Source organism: Asterias rubens, chromosome 1 (assembly GCF_902459465.1).
Source record: "Asterias rubens chromosome 1, eAstRub1.3, whole genome shotgun sequence".
Taxonomy (NCBI): domain Eukaryota; kingdom Metazoa; phylum Echinodermata; class Asteroidea; order Forcipulatida; family Asteriidae; genus Asterias; species Asterias rubens.
Genome location: NC_047062.1, coordinates 13,668,832 through 13,684,450, shown reverse-complemented (window position 1 = coordinate 13,684,450; position 15,619 = coordinate 13,668,832). Strand labels below are relative to the sequence as shown.

Genomic DNA, 15,619 nt, shown 5'->3' with positions numbered 1-15,619 from the left:
CTCTCACAAAAAAGGTGAACACTATTTTTGTTTCATTGTTTTGTAAATTTGTGCATTAAAAAACTATGGTATTTTCTGAAACTTTGCAGTCTTACTCTCGTGAAGTCATTCAAGTTTCCCCCATGTGACTCTGATAAAATATTCATCTTAATCTGTAACATGCTTATTTCATTAGCATGTTGGTTCACATCAAGTGCGAATACTGGCCTTTGACAATTACCAATGTTACTCACATGCTTGAAAGTTATTACACCGAATTGGTCGAGCTGACAAACTAGTGGCAGATCGGATAGTCTTTATGTTTTGTGTGATCAACCACATGAAGTTAACAACCTGTGAAAATTGGAGCTTAATCCGCTGTGTAAGTCAGGAAAAACTATTGAAAAACCATGCATTGCACAATCAGCATGTAAACAAAATGTCCTTGATTTTGGTTGCACCTATCGAAATCAACTGTAACATTTAATAGCTTTCAAGATTTGTTGTTTTACAGGACTTAATTTTAGAGGGAAACATTATACAGAAAATTGTTTCCTAGTATGAGCTTCATCATCAGTGAGCTTTCAGACTAAAATGAAACAATGATTTTTAAAAATTCTTATCAATCCTGTTTGATACCTTTAATTATCGGGGTGACATTTGTTTCTTTTTTCCCCTCAACTTTCAATTATAACAAAATGTGAGACCAACTTTGAGCCAAATCTGATGAAGCTTTTCGAGATAAAAGATTCACAAAAAAGACTCAAGAGTGTCAACAAAGAACTTACGAAGAACAACTTGAAGATGAAAGTAGAAGTAAATAACCTTCAGCAAATCTTTCTGAATAAAAAGAGAGGTATTGTGTAAATTTATGGCAGTTTTATATATTTTGGGCATCCAGATTGGCTTTCCAGTACTTTCCTGATTTCTGTGACAAAAAAAATCTACAGGCAAATTACTTGGGTGGGATTTGACTCCGGAGTTTTCATAAATCTATAATACACGTGAACTTTTGCTTAAACCAGTACTTCAAATAAACATCTAACCTATTTACAACCAACAAAATCCTTCACAATCCAGCTAATGGATCTGCTTAGGCAAACAAAGAACCTGTTATGTGCCTACCAATCTTGTTTATGGATTTGCTTAGCAGACAATTCAACATGGCAGCTGGGCCCAATTTCATAAAGCCTGTAAGCACAAAATCTTGCTAAGCAAAGAAAAGTATTGCTTAATAGAAACAGGTTACCAGCCAAATTAAATTTAAGTTAACATTGTTCTGACTGGTGCCCCACTCAATAATTGCTTAGCAAAGAAATTTGTCAGCTTTATGAAATTGGGCCCAGATGAGTTGTGTTCCTCTTACTTCCCAGAAGTAAGCAAGAATTTAGCCAGCAACATGAAATGATCCGAGGACCACACATGGTTAGGCAGTCCTCCCATCTCATTTGCCTCCTCGTCAGTCAGTAGAGACCTGTAGCCAAGGAGCTTCAGCCCACCAAGCCTGTTCGACGGACAACGTCTTGAAGATGCCGCCTCGTCATCATTTCCAGACTTAGAGTAGAAGATGTAGTCCACGGCACAGTTGGTGCTGGAATGGTTGGTGGTCACCTCCAGAAAGCCCTCCTTGTGGGAGTGAACGGATTCTAACGGAAAGGAGTGACGTATACTCTCTGCAAATTCATTCTCCCAGTTCTCCGATAACACTGGTGTGTCTCCTGAACCTGAATTACAAATAGGTCCTCATGTTATTTTAAAAAGCATTGACAAAATTTTCAATCAGTGGCATAGACCTCAGTGGAATAATAGAAGGATTATTTTGAAAATATTGTCGCACTTAGCAAAGCTTTGTATCACCGTGTAAATGCAAAAACTTTGCATCTTCTAAAGTAGCACTTACATTAGTTGAGAGTTTGAAATTGTCAAAGTATCATAACAATTTGTCTGGATGTACACACAAAACAAGTATGATGACATTCTTGCAAAAGCTTGATACAACATTTTTGCTCCGACACGACTATATGTCATTTTCCTTACACACTTTTAAAGCAAAGTAAGTTTATCAATCAGCTTTATTACAGAGCCAAAAGAAATGAAATATATACAACACACGTTCTCAAGAGACAAATCCATCACTTCATTCCCATGTTTTGATTGTTTTTCAAGCATTATAAATCATTGTTATAGCAAGGAACATTCAGGGATTGGGTGGGGGGGGGATTCCAACTCCTCTCTAAGAAAGTGAGAGAAAACATTTTACTTTGATCACCTCCTTGTGATTTCAGCAAATATGTTTAGAGTTTCTACATAAATAGTCACACTATTGTAATTATTGGTAACAATAGTTTTTAATATGTTAATATTTTTAAATATTGCATGATTTATAAAGACTTAATTCCATTTCCAACACATAAATTTGGACAATTTCAGCTCAGAAAGTAAAAAAAAAAAACAAAAAACACTCACCTGACTTTTTACCGTACTTCATTTTTTTACGTTGATCATGTCTAAGGCGTTCTCTGATGACACTTCTGAACTGGCAAGTATCTGTCACCCCAACTTCATAGGGCCATAGGGGCCAGTATAATGAGTCCCCTATCCTTCGACCGGTTTCTTGACCTGAAACCTTGGTCCGTGGCAGACCTACATAATTCAGCTCTCTGTACTTAATGAAGTTAAAGAGTGGATAATGTGGAGTGCTGTTGAAGTCACCACAGAGTATGACCGGGTAGTATGAAGGTTTCTGATGGTGGGTCGGCGGTGGGGAGGTGATCGCGGCCATACTGTCAATCTCGGCTAGCAGCATACCCAGCTGAGCCAACTTGATGTCACCGCGTCTAGGGTTGTATAGAAGGTGGGTTGTGGCCACACAGAGCTTGGGTCCATCCTCTGGCCACGCCTTTGGGCGGAGCAGTGCTATGAGGGCAACATTGTCCCGATCCATCAACTGAATGTTTGGCATGTAGAAGCTAACCCTTCTTGTTTTGTCCTGGACCAGCTTGTCAACTTTGTAGAAGATGGCACACCCGTCATTCTTGTCTCCTGTGCGCTTCTGATAAATACCCGTATAGCCTGGAAAAACAGGCAAACAAAACATGATTAGCACGATTTCAATTTGAAATGTTCAAAATAGTATACTAAAGTACCCTTCAAAAAGAATTGGACATATGAAATTCACAGTAAACACTAAATGTTTACAAACTGATGTTTAGTTTTACAAACTGTACAAATTGGCCTAATTCTACAAATAAGTAAAATAGATTTAACTGAAAACAGCACATTTATCAAACAACCACTTTAGGTCAAGGACGTAAATAACAAAATAACAATTTTAACAGTAAACATACTGGAATAAAATATAGAACAATTAAATCTGTAATAGCCAGTGACAACTAAACAAAGACAACAAACAAAATCAACGTAAACAAAAAAGAAAAGAAAAAATGAAGAAGAAACGACTTAACGCTAAACAAGAACTACAGATAAGCCTTCTGAATCAAGATTTGTGTATAATGCAACGTAGACAAAAATATAAATAGGGGTGTTAGTCTGTTAGATAAATAAAACAAAGAAAAGCCTTACTAGTTACATGAAAAACATAATATTTTTCGTAGCAACTACTTTATTGAATGCATGGAATTATCATTATTATTATCTATTCGACCAATACAAAACAAACCAAATTTACAATAGTACAAGAAAGAACAGATAAGGAAAAACAGTTAGAAATAAAGCAAGTAATAAAATAAATTTATAATCAAAAAAACCAATAAATAAATGACTGAGGGCGACTGGGCGTGGAGCATGCAGGAGGGGAACAAAACCAACTGGGTAGGACAACCAGAAGGGATAAAAACAAGGACAAATCATGCCGGTCAGGGGTAACAAAAGTAAACCAAATTACTGTTGCTCAGAAGCATGCTCTGCCCAAACATGACCAACAAACTCAATGAACTTAGAAACAGCAATAGGGAAGGGCAACCAAACAAAGGTTGGTTCATGACCAGCAAGCAACCAAATTCAACATCTATTACACTGTGTGATTTAAACAATAATCCTTAATAAGGCAGAGAAATGTCATAAGGGTGGAAAGTGTCACACAATCTGTAAATCGATGGGAGGGTGAATGAAAAAATGAGTCGGTTCGAGCGGCATTAGTCAGTCTGCAAGTGATACCACTACTCTTCTTTAATATATGCAAACTCATAAACATGTTCCAGTGCTGCAGTTGTACGCCATTTTTCTAACTGAGTTCTAGAGACTAAGGCCTATATCATACATGCCTTATCATCAACATATTGCACTCGCTATCTTTAGAGTAATGCGATGAATGTCCATCCATGATTTGCGAGGCCAGAGATGCGGTTGGTACCCTCCGTCACCTTGCTAGAGTATGTGGATGGATTCCATGTTATTTTGAAAATACCATGACAGTTTTGTTGTTGAAAGTAGAAACTGTCAGCTGAAACTTTCAAATGTGACTTTGATTGCATCTTACTTTATTTCTGCCTATAAATAAGCATTACCATGACACTACTACTCTTGCTTGAATGTGTACTATTTATAAACAACATTGTGTGCACACATGGCAATTTTTACAGACAACTAACGTGCTGATTCAAAAAAGAAGAACTTGGTGACAGCTCAAGATAACATGTTAAATAATGTTGTGTCATGTTGTGGCCGAGCGGTCTAGAGCATCCGACTGAATAATCTAAGCGTAGGATCAATTCCCTCACATGAAAAATGTTCTTGAGCAGGGCACTTAACCATAAATTGCTTCTTTTCAACCATGCGTTATAAATGGGAACCGGCGAGAGCTGAGACGGTATTATGTTGGATTTTAACCCTAAGGGCTAATATGTGGTAAGTGGCTTGAGATTGTTTGCTCCTCTGGAAGATGAGAAAGTTTGGAGAGATGGTCTATTAGATTGTGGGCCAGAAATTCTATCCTGTCTAGAAAATGAGGCTCATTCTCACTTTCTGGTGGCAACTTGAACGTGGATGATCTAAGATGCTATGCTGTCAAGTAAATAACAATCAGTTTGAAGACACTCTACATAGTCAAGTAAGTCACAGTGCAAATAGATTAACAGTGATTGTCATGCTCCCAAAGCAACCACAAGAGGGCGCTGTTACCAATTTTGCACACTTGTTTCCTTATTTAAGCTTCCTTTAAACGAATTCAAATCATGCATTCTTCCCTATATCATTCAAATATAGGGTTTCTTTTTAGATTTGTAGTATTCCATTCAATTTTTTGTTCACACATGATTTCGTTCTTCTCATTTGGGTTCGTTTCAGTCATTCTTTTTCATTTGTACAGCCATTTAAGAATACACTTTGACCATTCTTCAATTGAATTTCGACCTATTTTTATAATTGATGAAACTGAATGGTTGACCATCCTCTTGTTGCTGGCTTTTGTGAAATTGAATGATCTTTGCGACCTAATGAATATTGAATGACCTCTGACTAGAGGATGCCAAACTGTCCTGCTGTATTGATCATAGGAATTGACTGTATTGAATAACCTCTTTGTTGCTATGAAAGTCGCCATCTTGTGGGGCAAACCGTTTGCGCTTCCAAACGAGTACATCAATGAAGCACACAGCATTCCCGGTTAGATTTTTATGGCACATGCAAGCACACACACACACACACAGACGCCATGTTGTAGTGCAGATACGATGACGTCATATTCAATACGGTCTATTGCTTACCTAATTTCTCCAACTGAGGTGCGAAGAAATCATATAAATGGCAGGCCTGGATCTCCTGGAGGCAAAGTATCTACAAGAACAAAAGAAAACAATTCAATATTGTTTGAAGTTTTGCATGGTGTGGATAATTAGGAACAAACTATAAATAAATAGAAAACCTGCGGGTACAACCATGTGTAAATCTCTTTAGTGTTGGCTCTGAAACATTGAACAGGTCTGATGTGAGATTCAATAACAGAACAGGGCACAATTTTATAAAGGAGATGTTGTCTGCTTACGGAGCGGCTATTAATAGCAGAATTTATTTGTCATTAATCCTGCTAATTGTACGCAAAGAAGGCCCGTCTATCTTGTCAGCGGTTTCTATTATACATACTATGCAGATGAGTGTCACAACAATGTGAATCCAATGTGATTGTGCAAACATGCTTTTAAATGTTCCAGATCAGTAAAGAAACACACTTTTTGGTAATCGCATGTTTCTCTGCTATACCAAAACAAATATTTTGCTTAGCAGTTAGCACTGCTTTGCAGTGAATTTTTAAAGCAATATTTTCTGCTTTAAAGGCAGTGGACACTATTGGTAATTGTCAAAGACTAGCCTTCACAGTTGGTGTATCTCAATATATGTATAAAATAACAAACCTGTGAAAATTTGAGCTCAATCGGTCATCGAACTTGCGAGATAATAATGAAAGAAAAAACACCCTTGTCACACGAAGTTGTGTGCGTTTAGATGCTTGATTTCGAGACCTCAAGTTCTAAACTTGAGGTCTTGATATCAAATTCGTGGAAAATTACTTCTTTCTCGAAAACTATGGCACTTCAGAGGGAGCCATTTCTCACTATGTTTTATACCATCAACCTCTCCCCATTACTCGTCACCAAGAAAGGTTTTACGCTAATAATTATTTTGAGTAATTACCAATAGTGTCCACTGCCTTTAATGCACCTCAATAAAATAGAGCCCACCCTGTCGACAAGTGTTTACCAACTAAGAACATGCAAGTAAAAATCAGCTTGCACAAAATGAAAACTTACATCAGCATCAGCTTCTTTGATTTCTCTTAATAGGTTTTTCTTCCGAAATCTCCAGCGGAGGAAGTCACTATGGCAATGCTGGTAGAGTGTCATGTTGCTCTCAATGAGGCATTGAGCTAGCACGTTGTAGCTGAGAATGGTCACCTCAAAGTCCGATGTCTGCCCGGGTTCTCTCCGTTGACGACCGAAGGATGTGGTCGTCCATTTCCGACAAAATTTCGACAAATCCGGCCTTGGAGCTTTTTCTGCAGTTAGGTAGAGGAAGTGGGGGCGAGATGGTGGAAAGTCAAAACAAATTGGAGCTTATTGTTACTGACTGTCTCATTTTTTAGTTCAAGTTTGCTTTTGAAAATGTGGTTCAAGACTTAGAACTCTACAGTCATAATTTTTTTGCTGAACATAACACTACTTCAACATAGCGTCCTACATTTTTAAAAGCAATCTTCAATATGCCCAGACGAAAAATTCTGAAGGTCTCCATTAAAGGGAAGGTATACATTTGGTAATCACTCTTTAAAAAATTTGAAATAAAAACTTGTTTGGTTAGAAGATATCTATGGACACAATCAGGAATTTTGAGAATAATTTCACTTAGAATAGGCCTAAATGTGGTTATGGAAAACAGTATCGATTTTTATCCCCAAAAACTTGAATCTGAGAGAGATTTTTGTCAGAAATGTTTCAAAACCACTCTGGATTTTCAGCGATATATAAGTCAAAAAAATCACCATCTTTTGAAATGAAATGTTCACAGGTATTTTTTATTGTATAGTTTTAACAAAACAATTTTGGTTCCAACAACAATAATTATAAGCTCCCTTTAACTAAGACAAGTCACAGGGATTGATTGGATATCTTATACCTGAAGGGTCTTCTTCTCCTTGGTTATCCGACGCACTACTTCCACCCTCAACACCTCTTTGATCACTGTGGGATGATGATGCTCGGTTAGAGCTTGAGGTGGATGCAGATTTTCCTGTGTCTATCTGCTTCCTCCGGTCTGTTGAGCTGCTATGCAAGCTCTGCCTGGACTGCGGCTGCTCATAAGGAGACCTTGGACGGTGGCTTCTAGAATGAAACGAGGTAGCTGGGGGATGAGGAAAGTAGCTGGGTGGCCACTTTGACTGCTGATAGGTACATGGTCTTGCGTCTTTCATGGTGTTTGTATTAATGTTCTCCTGACTTGTCACACCTTGTCCAAAGACGCCTGGAGGATTGATGCCTGGCTGTGAAGACTGATTCCTTGAGGAGCTTCCCCGAGGTTCATGGAGATTTTGAAAGACCATTGCCGACTGGCTTTGGTTACATCCCTGCATCTTGGATGATTTCATCAACAGCTTAGGCAGACTGATGCAGCCAGCTCTACTGCGACTCGACCAGGTAGCTAGTGTTGTAAGGCAGAACATTCATGTACTATGTATTCATCATCTCAAACTGGTGATCACTGCAAGTGCAAAGAATCAAATGAATAAATAAGGCTTATTGCATGCTGGATCGGAACATCTGGAGAAAAATCACTGGGCAGGCTCGAGCTTCTAGATGGCGCTCGACATGATGATGATGAAATAAGGCTTTGTGACCACATCTAGCATGTTCAAAAGACCCCTTGCAACGCGAAATGCTACAGGGACACTGAGGTCACGAGCATGTTTTTACGCGCAAAGAACAGCTATCATCCTATGATTTGCCTCGTTTGACCCCAGTGAGGGCACTTTTTGAGTGAGATGTCACATGCAAGAGGTCTATATATAGCTTTCAGTCAGAGCTTTCAGTATGAGCTGACCCCAAGTACACCCAGCATGCAAAATAACCAAGAATGATGGAAGGCCAGGGTATTTATCGCTTCCTGCACTGTGCTCCATAAGTACTAGACGCAACGGCCAACGCCATGTGCCCTGACCAGGCCTGTTGTATGCTTTGGTGTTTGAAGAAAGGGCAAGGGCAACAACAAGGCTATTTCTCTTTGGTTTAGTAAAGGGCACCATGGAGCATTTATGTTCCCTAGAGCATTTCAAGGGCACCAACTTGACCAAGGCAATGGCCAGGGGGAATGCAGGAGTAAAATAGGCTGCTTAGTTGATTGACTAAAATAGCACTCAAAGTTCAGTTCAAGTCAATAATTGTATACTGTTCTAAAACCAGTAACTGTGGCGCTGTACTTCTTTTTTTGAAATCTTTCATTAACAGTCGTCTCATCATAGGGCCTACGACTGATAATGACAAATTTCGAAAAAAGGAGTACCGATAGTACTACTCTAGTGTAGTACGTAAGACAGTGAGTAGTGACAACTACGCCTACAGTCACACACTCACAGTTTAGTGAGATACTGGGTGGGTCTACATCGCAACTACACCATACACTCACTGTACTAGTACTACTCTACTGTAATACTCCAGCTAACACAAGTAACAGGTCCTGTTCTGTTGTTTTGCTAAAAGCAGCCAAAATCAGCCACAGACTCAACGTTCAAGTCAGAGTCAATGTCAACCGGTGACATGTTTTTCTGTTAAAAACAGCCAAAATCAGCCACAGACTCAAGTCAGAGTCAACCGCTGACATGTCTTGACATCCGTATGATGAATGACTATGTTTATTATTAAATAACCTGATAAAACTAAGTTAATATCTAACTAACGGACGCGTGATGAGGTAGGTATTGCCGGTGTGGTCGGCGGGCGTGCGTGGAAAATTCCGCGGACGTCCAACCTAAATTTAATTAATACCACAGTTGCATTTATACAGTAGCTATCCTAAGTAAATAGTAATTTTTACTTTACCTTTTTAGCCGCTTGATGTCCTCCGAAGTCCCAATGCGTTTCGACACAAACTCTTCAGCTATAACAAATACCGGATACCCACTTAAATAGTGAAATATTTCAGTGTTCACTTACTTTACAAATAAATGATGCAACACGACCGACATCCAAGTATAGCACACACAGGGCGCTGCCATCTTCTCCCGGGATTTATTATCATAAACTCGCACAAGTCGCCTGAGTTTCATCATCCGTCCCTGGAAATTTTAGACTTGATTCAAGTCCCGTTCTCAAGCATAAGCCAACTATCAAACAAGCCGTATATCAGTACAGTGTGTCCTCATCGGACGACGGATTTTGGAAAATTATATATTTGGAGGGCGTTTTGGCGACCCCAACCAGAAACATACCCTAACTAAAGGAGGCGCACATTGCGACTACCACTCATCATGTTCAGTTGTTGAGCGCGGTGACGATTTCTACCTCCATGATGTTCAGACAACAGGTGTCGCATGCAATTATGTCCTCTATGCAATACTATCCGGCGGACATTATTGCATATGCAATAATGTCCGCCGGACGGTTTTGCATATGCAATCGTGTCCGCCCGGACACATTTGCATATGCAGCTGTGTCCGCCCCCGTGCAAAACCGTCCTTGCAGTAAATTAAACCATAACGCCCTTGGTCGACGGAACACGTTCGCATTTTATTTACAAGCTAAGTGCATGTCGTGAATGACATGGAAAATGTTCGGCCTTAGGGTATTCGCCGCTGCAATTAAAAACACGTGAATATTCATGCTGCGTAATCGTAGGTGCAGTGCATGCACGCTCGCTTACGCACGCACATACATGTACAGTCATGTACATGCCCGCCGGACGGTTTTTGCATAGCCCCGGACACGATTACATATGCAAAAGTGTCCGGAGCGGACAGTATTGCATGGCGGGCCCAATTGGAAGGCACTAAATACTAAACTCCACAGCGGTTCGGCCCATCGGAGAATACCCGAGCGAGAATGACCTTATGACGTCATTTTGCATATGCTTGCATCTTTTAGACATGAAAATATTAACAACCAGGTCCTAGTGGTTAGTCCACTCTTATGTAACAACTCCCCAAACCTGCTGCTACAAATGTACTTTAATATAGAGGTCTGAAGCAGTGCTTGCATCTTTTAAACATATAACCAACCAGGTCCCAGTGGTTAGTCTACTCTTATGTAACAACTCCCCAAACCTGCTGCTACAAATGTACTTGAATAAAGAGGTCTGAAGCAGTGCTTGCATCTTTTAAACATGAAAATATAAACAACCAGGTCCCAGTGGTTAGTCCGCTCTTATGTAACAACTCCCCAAACCTGCTGCTACAAATGTACTTGAATAAAGAGGTCTGAAGCAGTGCTTGCATCTTTTAAACACGAAAATATAAACAACCAGGTCCCAGTGGTTAGTCCACTGTTATGTAACAACTTCCCAAACATGCTGCTACAAATGTACTTGAATAAAGAGGTCTGAAGCAGTGCTTGCATCTTTTAAACACGAAAATATAAACAACCAGGTCCCAGTGGTTAGTCCACTGTTATGTAACAACTCCCCAAACATGCTGCTACAAATGTACTTGAATAAAGAGGTCTGAAGCAGTACTTGCATCTTTTAGACATGAAATCATTAACAACCAGGTCCTAGTGGTTAGTCCACTCTTATGTAACAACTCCCCAAACCTGCTGCGTGGGGGATCGTTGCGAACCGTGCCGGAATGTTCCGAGAGCACACGAAAAGTTCCGAACCGCTGTAGAGGTTATTTTTTGGAGAATTTGATAAATTTCGGCGATCAAGTTTGAAAACTGTCACCAACAAGTCAGTTTTAGGAAACACAAATGTTCGATTTTTTCGGGGCTGTGGGGGGGGGGGGGGTGGAATCCAACCTGACCAGGCCATTTATTCTAAAAGCATAGTATTTATACGAAGGTGTGGCGATTCCGACATCGCGGGAGGAATGGTAATCTCCGCATTAGTGTTCCGGAAGCCAATGGTTTGTACGGAGAGGATGTGGTGATATCAAGTCTATCTACCTGAGGGCGGGCGCCTGGACTGACAACGTAGGCATTTCCTCTCTACAGTGAAACCCAGGGAAAAAGATATCGAATGTTAAAACAGAAAGAAATTGACAGCAGCCAAAGTGGCCCTGTATCTTCCCCACTCGTTAAATTTCCCGAAATGAGGAAATTTTGCAGTCATTATTATGTTAAGGTTGTCGCCATTCAAGTTTTGTACTAAGGCGGCTCATCAACCTTAGCTGGATATATATTTATTGTCACAACTTGGCCTATGCCAAGTATTTCTCTTAAGAATCACAACTTCCTATTTCTTCCTTTTTATGTCGGTTTTAACGGCAAATCTTCGGAACCATGAAGGTCTTGTGAAATGATGCGAGGTCAAAGGTGATTGTGGTACGTGCCGTGGGCTCCCGGCAGATCTCTGGCGTAATTCACGAGCCTCGAAGTGTGACGTCCAAATGTTGAGACTTCGACCATAGCTGTTGATTGACGGTCATCCACTGCGATGCCACACCCAGAGTTCATCCACTCTTATTGAATCATTATAATCTTCTTAATCAAGGCGTATGCAGATAATGTTCCAGGTTTCGAACGTTGATAAACCACAGAGCAGCTCCATCAATACACTCCGTCTCACCCGTTCAATGCTCAGTCTGGTTTCAGGTTCAGTAATGTTTGGACAGGGTGCCAGGGTACAAGAAATTAATGATGTTTATATAACACCCAAGCAGATCCTTGCCATTTGATTGGAGGATTGTCCGTCACGTGATAGCAAATAAAAGTACCATTGCACGCTGAGTCACTCGCCGTGCTTTTTCGTTCCATCCGAAAAGTACCATGGCACGCTGCCAGCGTGCAATGGTACTTTTCGGATGGAACGAAAAAGCTGAGTAAAAACATCACTGCGTGCGCGTGTCTTTGGTAACACAGCAGGTGTTACTGCAAGAAGGCATAGTAAAATTACTAGCATTCGGCTTCTACAGTTGAAATTGTTTGTTTTGAAAGTTGTTTCTTTCAATCAAAATGACAAAGTTCTACTTGGATGTTATATAAAACAAATAATGAATGTTTTTCATTCGTGCAATGGTGCGAATATGTTCATTCGTTGAAAGCTGGAATGTTCCATTCAACTCGGCTCCGCCTCGTTGAATAGAACATTCCATCTTTCAACTCATGAACATATTCGCACCATTGCACTCATAAACATTCATTATGTGTATAATATTCCACGTAAAGAAGCAAGAGTTGCTGAATACAACAAGAGACGGACATCTGTGGAGAGCCACGGCCAACCGATGTACTGAAGGCACACGGGCAAAATTTCAGAAAGCTGCTTAAGCTCAAAACAAACATCAACAAATTGTTGAACAATGCTCTGCTTAATATTATAGCAGAAATAAGCAGGATACCAGTATACAATTGTTGCACGCTGTGACGGGTTCCATGGCGTTTTGTACACTCGAGGGGGGAAATGGCACCCTCGCCTCGGGTGCCATTCCCCCCCCCCCCCCCCCCTCGAGTGTACAAAATGCCTTGGAACCCGTCACAGCGTGCAACAATATTGTATAATGGTACATGTCACATGGTAATTTGGATAATAATAATATAGGAAACTTATAATGCGCCATGTCTATCACAGGTGGCACTCCTGGTAAGCATAATTTTGTTGTGCTTAGCATTTGTGTGTGTGCTGAAAAGCAGTTAGCTCTATAAAATTGGGCCCCAGTACATGAAGAAGTTCACAGCAAGAAGAAACTTTTGGTTTTTAGCTCCCAACCTTGGGTCAGTTTGTTTCATGTGCAATACGATACATCACTGGAATTGGCTAAAATTTGAGACTAGAGTCAAACCATGGAGGTACAAGTAGACCTCCGATGTCAGACACAACAGTCCAACAGGGGGAGGGAAGATCATCCAGGCTTGGCGTTAGAGCAAGGAATGGAAATCAGTATTTTGGCGCGGTATCCGTGTGGTTGCCTCGTATAAAGTTTCTTGGTGCTTTATTTTCTGCAGATTCATTCTCCGAACTCACTGCTGGCCCAAGGGTGTCTGGATTGTATAATGTGGAAGCTCAAACTTCAGACATTTTCTTTTTGTTTCCTTGCTCAAGCTAGACCCCATGACGTCATCTGCTTAATTCACACCACCTTCCGGCGGCAAAGTTCATTGACGCAGGTTGAAGTAGAAGGGGGATGTCGCGTCATTATGTAGAAAATAAAGTGATATTTTAATTAGCATTGACCTGAATTCCCCCTTCTTGTAATCTTCAAGTGGAGCAGCGGATACGTTGTCTGCCTGCATTGGCCTGGCTTAAACCTAAACCGTATATCATATTGACGGGCCATCCAGGGACTGGTGAATTTGTGTCAAAAGAAAGACAACGTCTGACCAAAGAAGCAGTGGTTTTTGAAGAAATGAAATTGTGGCATTTACTCCCCAGATGCAGTTCTATTGTTTTGATTTCAAAACTAATCGCATTTCGCGGGTTTTGCCAGTCAATGTTAAGGTATAGACCACGTGAATTTGGATTGAGTTTGTTCGGCCGCAAATGAAATTTCCGAGCTGGGGCCCATACCTCTGTCGTCACACTGTCGTTTGAGGCACACATCGCAGTCAGACGGCATGGGGGAAACACGACGCACCTTACGGCTAGCGCGGCAGAGAGTGGTTCGAGGGGCAGACAGTTTTCGGACTTTATTAATTATTTCCCTCGTAATAAATAAAACCATATGCAGAAAACGTGAGTCACTTCTTATAATGTTGTTTAAGTGTGGTAACAAATGCCTGAATATTATATATATTTTGGGGTCCAAGATTTCCACAAAACCAACCATCACCCACTTAAATGGATTTGCGTTCAACCATAATTATAAGAGCAACGTTATACTGATGGTAATTGCTACACAAAGCCACAAGAACCACTTCACAAAGAGAAGACACGAAAAGGGAGCCACTTTAGATGTGGGAGGAAAACCCACGCCACCATAGGGACTGAAAATCCAATCCGCATTTAGCCCCGTCGGGATTCGAACCGGGCTCCTATAGAGGTGGGAGGCCAGGAAAGATACCGCAAACGCAAATCCGACCGCTCAACAATGTGATAATAGGAAACGAATACATGCTGTTATTTTAATCAGAATCCTATGCATGTAGTCGTGACAAAACATAAATCAACTCCCCTGGCTCATCACGTCATCATTTAAGGACATTTTTGCGAGGTTTTCTCACTTTCCCCATGTTGTGAAATTTGATGTAAAATTTAATGAGCATACGACTTGGTCCTCATTGACCTTGACACCTTAACATACGTGGACCTGATTGACCTCGACACCTTAACATACGTGGACCTCATTGACTGTACGACCTCCTGCACTGGACACGCACCTTGAAGACAAACACTTATTGGGAGAAGTTAAAATCAAACGTCACGATCTTGGGAATTTGCTTTTTTTTTTCCATGGAAAGCACTTTTTATGGATATGGAGGTCAACATTTTAAGTTAATAGTGTCTCGTCGGGCTATACTCGTCGGCAATGTTAATGAAGCCATTTTTAGATATGGTGGACACCTTGCTATATCAGCATTTGACTTGGGTTAATTTGTCTCATATCATACACTAAGACCAAACAGTGAACTCAAAGCGGCCACCATTCACCTCGAAAAGGCTAATGACGTGAAAGCATGCATGCCTCCAACTTGCGGCCGGTGTCAGATGCAAGTGTGTCCGCCATGCAATACTGTCCGCTCCAGACACTTTTGCATATTATGCAATCGTGTCCGGGGCTATGCAAAACCGTCCGGTGGACATACATACCCCCCATGACTGTACATTGTATTGCGCGCGTAAGCGAGCGTGCATGCACTGAACCTACGATTATGTTGCATGAATATTCACGTAGTTTATGAATGCAGCGAATAACGCCGAACATTTTCCATGTCATTCTTGACATGCACTTAGCTTTTAAAACAAAAAATGGCGAACGTGTTCCGTCGAGCAAGGGCGTTTAATTTACTGAAAGGACGGTTGCATGGGGGCGGACACAACTGCATATGCAAAT

General features: G+C 40.7%; 1 protein-coding gene across 2 annotated transcripts; it reads right to left on the bottom strand.

Annotated features, from left to right (window-relative positions):
• Positions 1–1,264: 1,264 nt before the first annotated feature.
• LOC117292458 (protein angel homolog 2-like) lies at positions 1,265–9,705 on the bottom strand. 2 transcript variants are annotated; one of them, XM_033774503.1, is made up of 6 exons: positions 9,636–9,705; positions 7,606–8,187; positions 6,744–6,988; positions 5,703–5,772; positions 2,446–3,051; positions 1,265–1,703 (listed from the first exon to the last, which is right to left on the bottom strand). In XM_033774503.1, the coding sequence occupies exons 2-6, from the start codon at positions 8,147–8,149 to the stop codon at positions 1,342–1,344; spliced, it is 1,827 nt and encodes a 608-aa protein (XP_033630394.1). In that variant the 5' UTR covers positions 8,150–8,187; positions 9,636–9,705; the 3' UTR covers positions 1,265–1,341. The 2 variants fall into 2 exon arrangements, with proteins under 2 accessions (XP_033630394.1, XP_033630403.1); XM_033774512.1 differs by having other exon boundaries at positions 9,522–9,698.
• Positions 9,706–15,619: the final 5,914 nt, after the last annotated feature.

What these genes read in the sequence shown, in the direction of transcription:
- LOC117292458 (XM_033774503.1), bottom strand. Translation starts at nt 8,149, where the DNA reads ATGTTCTGCCTTACAACACTAGCTACCTGGTCGAGTCGCAGTAGAGCT. An exon ending in AGGAGAAGAAGACCCTTCAG is followed by an intron (nt 6,989 to 7,605) that starts GTATAAGATATC and finishes ACCTAACTGCAG; the next exon opens with AAAAAGCTCCAAGGCCGGAT. An exon ending in TCAAAGAAGCTGATGCTGAT is followed by an intron (nt 5,773 to 6,743) that starts GTAAGTTTTCAT and finishes TTGTTCTTGTAG; the next exon opens with ATACTTTGCCTCCAGGAGAT.